Consider the following 8259-nt stretch of genomic DNA (forward strand, 5'->3'; position numbering starts at 1 on the left):
GAGGCTGCTTCTATAGGTAGGGCTTGAGTCGTTCCATCGATGAGTCTTTGGTGTTTTCAAGGCCTCAAGACATTGCTAGAGATGGGCTGGGGCTGGGGCTTTCTGTTTCTCAGTTTATTGGGAAAGAGTTCAGCCTGCTAAGTATTTAATATTTGCCAAGCTGGGATGCTTGAATGCTGGAAGCATCTGAAGAATCCAGCCTGGTCCCTCACACTTCTCATTCCCTGAGCATACTGCTGACAGACGTGTCGATCTTTTGCTTCCATCACTAGGTAAAGGACAAATGAACTCTCTGTTTGTGGTGTGGGAGGAGGCCGTGCGTTATCTGGTATGATTCATGCTGATAAATAACCTCCTCAGAGGAATTCTCTTGTTATAGCAACAGCCCCAAATGCTAAGGTTTATAGAGATTATAATCCTTGCTGTTCTCACGCATATTTACTCTGCAGTTTTATCAGAAACATCTCTTGAAAACTTCAGTGTTTTTATAATTAATTGAATAATGTGACTGATGTTAAAAATAAACGGATTTGGAAAAATGCCCAGTGAGCTGCTGAACAGTGTGTAATATAGCAACTGTAGCTGGATTCTCAGGGGTATGTATATTTTCCTAACAAACACAGTCTCATGACTTAGAGATTAAATCTTTATTAGTTTGAAATTCACCCTGTTGATTTTTCTGTGTTTATGCTGCATAATTATTTCTGGACAAATTCACATTTTTTAAAGGGACAGTGTTCCTCTGATATTTATTGATTCTCCCTACCCCAGACTCAAACGCTGTAGATTTCTGTATGACCTCAGCCCCGCCGTGCCCACCTCACCTCTGCTGTGTGAACCTCAGCCACGTCCCTGCCCCATGTTCTCCCTGACCTAAGTCTTGATGTTGCTCCCCAGCGCTGCCGCCACTTCCTCAACTTTTGCTGGCTCAGGGCATCGTTTTATCAGTCTGGGATAATTTTATCACTTTAGCTCTGCATTTACGTCTGGGCCTCGCCTCTGCTGTCACCAGAGGTGTGTCTGCTGGCCAGGGGCTGGGATCTCTCTGCTCTGCTTGCCTTGGGACTGTGAGTGAGCAGGAACAGCGATGGCTTTTCTTGCCTCCTCCTCCCCACTTAGAGAACTGAGATAAAGCAGCAGGGGAGAAACAAGGCAAGAGAAATTCAGAAGGGACAAAACTCAGTGAGGTGAAGTGAGATGGATTCTGTAATGAGTTTGGTGAGCCATCAAATCCTATCTCTTCTCCCCTGGGAAACCCAGATAACACGAGCAAATCATCAAGCCCTGTAAACTACATCATCAGCGTCTTCCTCTGGAAAACATCATCACGCTAATCCATTTGTCCTAGCAGCCAAATGATTAAAGTTTGAAAACTAAATTATAAATGTTGCTGCAACAGCGTAAACACAATAATGGCTCTCCTCTGTTACACCTGTAACCTCTGTTATAACGAGCTTTCAGCCTTGGGATCCAAAAAGAAAAGATTATCACACGCCGCTTTATGTGTAAAGGTGTTCTTCCCACTGCTGGTGCCCAAGCCCCTGCAATGCACCCGCTCTGAGGAGCTGCACCCCGGGAGCTGCAGGCCAGACACCCGCAGTGGGTGCCGCCCTCGAAACTGGGGGGCAGAGCTGTGTTAGGGAGGTCCTGAAGTGGGGCAGGGGGGTGCAGACCCCCGGGGCAGGCCACCCATCTGTAGTGGGCAGGCTGCTGGAAACCCTGTGGGGGAATGGATTTATCCCCATTACATAGGATTATCCTATGGTGTGGAGTTATTCCAAGCTTGTGTCTTCTCAGCTTAATTTAATAACAGGCTGTGAGGTCTACTTTGATCTGCTTGTGTTTTTCACTAGTTTCATATTTAACTGAAATCATCATCATAAAAGCTGGGAACTGTTTCGCCTTCTGTGCCAGGCTGGGTTCCTGTTGGACATGCAAAGGACGCACCTGCACGGTGGGTTTCTGCCCTGCCAGGACTGGGGATCCTGTTATCCTGTTATCCACAGAGACAGAGGGAGCACAGGAATCCGGAGTTGGTGGATTCCTTTCCCCAAACATGTGGCCAGACCTGAAAATCCAGCTGCCTGGCTTTTTTGTTTACTGTTTTCCCTATCTGCTCCATGTGTTCTGGGAATGTGCCGCACAACTCTCCGTTTCTTTCCGGGAGGCCTGTCGGTGGAACGGGAGCTGGTTTGCCCCTTCCCAAATCTGCAGACTGGAACTGCTTTGCCTCAAGGCTTGTTCTGTTTATTAAGTGTTATCCTGTGTCTGTATGCCAGGTGTCACCTCCAGCGCTGTCCAGGACAAGAGACTTGCCGGCTCTAGGCTCTCCCACTTGTTCCGCGCTTCTGGCTGCAGCCACACAAGTGCCGCAGTTACCCCAAATGCAGCAAAAACAACTGTATGTACGTTTGTGGTTCCCACTTGACACAGCAACCTCTAATTTGGGATCCCGGGTGGTGGAGGTAACAGAAACTGTCCCTGCTAGGGCTGGGCTTCTGCCTTGGGTTAATCACTTTGCAGGGCTGGGACCCAAGGGCTCACAAAACCAGTTTGCAGGCAACAGGGGCTCCGTTCCTGCTCACAAAACGCAGCCTGGAAGCTGTGCTGATCATTTGTATGAAACTTCTTGTCAGATGGTTTCAAGAAAGACAAAGAATCTTAAATGCTTCAATTTTTGTACTTAAGAGGCCACACTTGTTGCTGACAGTACCTGCTGGCAATGACCCCTCAGATGGCAACAGGAAAAAACGACAAAAAACCCCAGAAGAATGCTTTGCCAAAACAGGCTTGACAAACTTTAAAAACATGCTGGAGGAGGTAAAGGTAATTTAGGTAAGCATGCAGGTGATATCATTCTGTCCCTTGGTGGGGATCTGCTCCCAGAACTGCCATGTAGTTATGGCAGCACACTGTACTCGTGGGATACTGACGTATTTGTGTCTTCTAAAAATCTTAAAACCTGTCCCTTTGCTTATAATTAAAGAATTCATGTGTTTGGTTTTATTTTTGCGCCTGCTCGTTCGGTTCTGCAGTGAACTCACCCCAAAGACAGCCGTGAGCTCCCGACATCTCAGTGTCCTCTGCCCGTGTTTGCAGGAAGCAGAGGGACCTGGTTTGCATTCCCAGGCATCCAGACTTTTCTAGGGCTACCGGCGTTCCTCATTCCTGAGCTCTGCCCATTGAATTTCATCCTCTCCGGGCTCTTAATCCTGAAAAGATTCGTTAGTGAGAGGAGCAAGCAGGATCACACAAGGTCTGGAGCACAAGGCTTATTTCTGGAGCCATCCCGCCAGTGCCGCACACTGGGCAGTACTTTGCTGCAGCCCCGTTGCACAGTGCCATCTCCTGGAAAGCTGTGCCTGAGCCGCACACATCACAACCAGAGATTTGCTCCTGAAGCAGCTAGCGGTGCTGCAGGCAGCTCGGCACCTGCCTCTAATTGCTGCAAAGTTTATCTTCTGACCCACCAAGAGTCCCCCACCAAACTTCTCTTCCTCTAGCAGGTATGAAGGATGCCACTCACCACCTGGGTGCTCGCCCGCACCTCCGAGGTACCCTGTGGCAGAACACCCCCACTCTGGATGCTGAATACAAATCTCTAGGTACAAGAAGAACAGCAGAGGAGCACAAATGAACACCTATAGATGTTACTCCTCAGCTTTTGTTCTGTTTGGGCACCGGTTCCCTGTTCAGCTGAATGCCTTGCATATATGGTCACCCTGTAAGTGCCCTGTTTACCTGTTTCTCCTGGTTTTGACTTTAAGGGACGCTTTTCTCTCTCCTTCCCCAAGTTTGATGACCTCATCACGAGCAACAACCAAGCACCTCATCACAGTGCTCACCCTGTATTTAAAATGTGGCTACATCTTTTTAATAAGACAAAAATGTGGACACAGAACTTGCACCTGAATGCTGCTGGCTTGACTAAGCTCTATATTTATCCTGAAAAGACAAGAAAAATGGGTGGTTCCAAGGGCAACACCTGTACTCCTATGAAACAGTAACACAGCTTAAGTTCTTAGTCACTGACAAAATGCACGCTGCAATTTAAAGCCAAAGTACTTTGGTACTCCATCCCTCATTTTAGGCTATTGTGGCATCTCTGAGCAGCTGGGAGATTAGTATACTTCAGTAATCTGTCATACACAATGAAATAACTACTGCTCCAAGCTAAGGCTGTAAAAGTTGTTATTTAAAAAAAAAAGGACCATAACTATGTAAATACAAAGCTACAAAGTTCACAAACAAGAGGAAAAGCTATTGTGACACATGGCTGTTCACAGCTTGCTTTGGCCTTTTCTCAGCGAGGATTGTGTGTCCCAAACTTGTTGCCACGAACTCATTTTTGCCCTGCAGCATGCCGACAGACTGAAGCAGCCTGTTTACCAAAACCATATTTTTTTATTAAAATTCATATTTGTAAAGGAGACATCATTACACAAATGAGGTAAACCAACACATATGACATAGTTTTCACTTTAAAAATAAATTTCAATTGAGCAATTGATTTGATTCCATGAAGTCTGAGAGGAAGAGTCAGGTGAGCGTTTCTCATGCGGCGAGATGCCGGACAAGGCAGGAAGACGCAGCTGATGCCGCCCTGACTCAGCACAGAGATGTCAGTGCCAAAGGGTCGTGACTCTTCAGAGGCCAAACCCTTCTCACCGCACTGTCCTTTTCTACTCCGTCAGACTTCCAGACAAGAGGAGATGAGTAAAGGCCAGGGGTAGTGGTAACCTCTTCACCTACTGCTCTAACTTGGGGTCCCCCCACCAGCATCTCCCCATAAAAGGCCGTGTAAAGGTTTAATTTGATTGTGCAAATTCACTCCCTCATCAGTCGTTGCTCGCCATGTCTCAGCCCTAAAGGAGACTTAACAGCAAGCAAATACCAGCTCTGAAAAAGTTCAATACAATATCTGGCAAGCAACAAGCCCGTTAAATGTGACACACTTTGCAGGGTACAAGGAGAGGAAGAGTTATGCTTCCTTTTCTTTTTTTTTTTTTTAAGTTTGCTTCCATGCAGGTACAAGTGGAGCTTTTCATCTAAAAGTTTATGAAGTTACTGCAAGTCTGTGAGAATCATGTCATGTGAAATTAAGCTTTCTCATTGAGGACCAAGCCCCATAGCCTGAACACCTCAAAGAAGAGAAAAGTGGCTGCAAATGTTGTTTTACCCTGTATAATGGTAAGAAAATAGTGAGGTGAACCTCAGACCCGTTTCTCAGAATGCCACTTGAAGCCAGCTAGCAGGCTAACAAAGAACGGTTGCACTCACTTTCAGCGCCTAACAAGTACGGAACAAATACCACCGCCACCAGCAGAACCAAATAGCGCTCTAAAATTCACTCAATTAAATCAGTGGCTGACCAACTCCTAAACGTGGGGAATTACTGCGTGGCTGAAGCTCTGTAGTCCAGGTCCCCTTGGACGGATGAATGGAGGTATTACAGAGGTGACAAACTGCAGATGAGACAGAGATGGAGTTTCACCTGTTACACCCACCTGCGGGAAACTCGTCCAGGCCCTTGTGTATTAACTACGCTGAGACAGGGAATACGATACGTATCCTAGGACAGTATCTGGTAACCAAGACATGAAATTTTCATCACATCTGCCAAGTTTATCGTGAAATTTCATGACCGCACACAGACACAGCATGAGGTGAATGCACTACATTAATCCCATTTATATCCTCAGGGGATGTGGGTGGGATTTAATCTGCATGTAGGTGCTGGTCTGCATGGGCTGGATGTCACGCTCCACGAGCGGTATCCATCCCTCTCAGTGCAGAGAGAAGGTTGTACCACACCTGGCACCACGTTTCCAGTAAATGCTTTCAGCAAGAAACAGAAACGCAGTCACTACCATGCACTATAGTTTATGGTAACTGTACCTTGGCAGCTGCAGTACTGTGATATCGCAACAAGACTCTCCACGCTAGAAGTCAGTTAAAGGCTACAGAGAGAGAGAGAGGTGTCATACTTAGTAGAGTTTTTTTCCAAACAGAAATAAAAAAATAACTGTCTTTTCTTTTTTAATAAATCTATTGTTTGAGGAACTAAAGCAACCAATGTTAAGTTCCTTGTTTATTACCCATCCTGCTATGGCTCTGTATGACGAGTCTGAAAAGAGATTAGCATAAGATTAGCAGGGAAAGAAAGCTGTTTAGGCTCTGAGGTGAGCCATTTCACATTGACTACAGCTAGCACCCCTCACTCCCTGTGTCCACCGGCAGCACGGTAGGTTTTTTTCCAAGACAGATGTCCCATCGCCGTTTCTTTCACTGGATCATGCCATCTTGCTGCCCTGTCTGGCTGGGGTCAGCAGTGACTGACGGACTGGGTGTATTGCTCTGCAAAAATCGACGGAAGTCCTTAATCATGGGGCGGAGGACCTGGATGAGGGCACTCAGTGCCGCCTGTGTTCCTTCCATGGCTTGTGCCTGTCGCTCCTGGGCGCATGCCTGCACCTCCTGAGAGCGACGGATCATCTGAAGCAAGTCATTCTGCTGCTCCAGGTGCTGGGCAATCTCCTTCACATGCAAGTTGGTCACTCGTTGCTCCTGCAAGAGCTTGGCTGAATTCAGAGCAATTCGGCTTTTCAGCTCCTGGGGTTTTGCAGATACTTCGTGTTGATGCGCCATCATCTCCAAGGGTGCTTCGGCGGTGACGGTGGTGGGGGCTTCTGTTGTGCAGTACTCCACAACTCCATCCTCCAGACTGTGGTAGGTTGTCTCTGCAGGAACTGAGAACAAAGGACAGAAAGGGAATAAGAAGTAGCTGCGATACCGGGACTTTTATCTACAGGACTATTCAATGAATATCACAGGAGTACTGCCTGCTCAGTGAGATAACATACAATGAACAGCAATGCACAAAATGACCTATTTAAGTCTACTCCACCCTCATTTGAGCTTCCGTCTAGGCTGTACAGTCTAAAGTAATTGGGTATGCCTTATATGTCTAGACAAAATCATTTCTCTATCTCCAGTTCAGAACAATCTTTCCAAGAGGCATTAACCAACCAACATAAGGCAAAGTCAAGACCCTGAACGGTGCTTGTCAGAAGGACAGCTATTTTTTGGGGCAGACTGGGAAATCAGCCTTGGCGGTGTTTCTCCCCCTGCCTTTGTTCCCAGAGAGGGGGACTGAACAATCTGCAAGGTGTAAAGGATACTGGCTTCCCTTGCTCTTAAGGCCAAGCCCAGCTATCAAAGCTGACTTTCAGTACGTGCGTATCTTGCAGCCACTCCCCTAGAGCATGAGGACATATTGGGAGCGGCGTTTTCATTACAGAGACACGGGGTTTTCTTTTTGCTGGGGCTTTCCCCACACAGGGCTCAGGGTCTCCTCATGGGTGGGTGTCAGGGCCCCCCATATGCCCTTCCAAATTCAGCACAGAGCATCTTCAGCAGGCGCAGCACTCACTCTGGGTCAGGGTGACCGTGGTGGCTGACGCGGTGATGGGTATCTCGGTCCCGTCACCTGCACTGCAGTCCCCACTAGGCAAACTGATGATGGTGGCTTCTCCCAGCAGGTTGCAGATGCGTTGCTGCATAGGGGTGAGGATAACTGGGGCGGTCGCAGTGCCCGTTGGGTCTTCGCTCTCCGGCCCGTTGCCGTTACCGTTCTGGTTCTCGCCTCCCCCTTCCATGGCGGCCCGGACTTGGGCCACTTTGCGTCGCACCTCAGTCTTGAGGTCGGACCATTTCTTCTTGACCTCGGGCAGCTCGCGGTGGCAGGTGGCGACGGCGTTGACGCGGCGCAGGATGTCGTGCCAGGCGGCGGCCTTGGCGGCCAGGGGCACGCCCGCGTTGAAGTGGTTGACGAGGAGGTGCTTGCCTCGCTCCAGCTCCTCCACGATGATCTCCACCTCCCGCTCCGAGAAGTTCATCTTCCGCTTCTTGGCTGGGGGCGCCGGGGGTGACGCCATGGCCATGAGGGGCACCGAGGAGGGGGCACTGGGGGACACCTGATGGCCAGGAGGGCCTGGCTGGGCCCAGGGGGCCGTGGGGGAGGCTGGGCAGAGCCGAGAGGCGGCAGGGCCCCCCCAGGCCTGCTCACCCCCGGGGTCGGGGACGAAAGGGGGGCCCCGAGGCCCCTCAGGGCCCGGAGGTGTCCGTCCCCCCCCGCTCCCCCCTTGGCACCGCCAACGATACGCAAATTGCGTACCGCAGCCAGCCAGCAAACCCCGCTCAACGGCCTCCACCCTGCGACACTGGCGTAATGGCTTCCAGAATCAGCCCCCTTTCCTG

The 8259-nt window shown here is 49.2% G+C and overlaps 1 protein-coding gene across 1 annotated transcript; it reads right to left on the reverse strand.

The window, feature by feature from the left end:
- Window positions 1–4384: 4384 nt before the first annotated feature.
- Window positions 4385–8242, reverse strand: NAIF1 (nuclear apoptosis inducing factor 1). Its single transcript, XM_010310410.2, has 2 exons — window positions 7433–8242; window positions 4385–6749 (listed from the first exon to the last, which is right to left on the reverse strand). Exons 1-2 carry the CDS (start codon window positions 7941–7943, stop codon window positions 6286–6288), a joined length of 975 nt encoding a protein of 324 aa, XP_010308712.2. The 5' UTR covers window positions 7944–8242; the 3' UTR covers window positions 4385–6285.
- Window positions 8243–8259: the final 17 nt, after the last annotated feature.

This window comes from Balearica regulorum, chromosome 20, assembly GCF_011004875.1.
Source record: "Balearica regulorum gibbericeps isolate bBalReg1 chromosome 20, bBalReg1.pri, whole genome shotgun sequence".
Taxonomy (NCBI): domain Eukaryota; kingdom Metazoa; phylum Chordata; class Aves; order Gruiformes; family Gruidae; genus Balearica; species Balearica regulorum.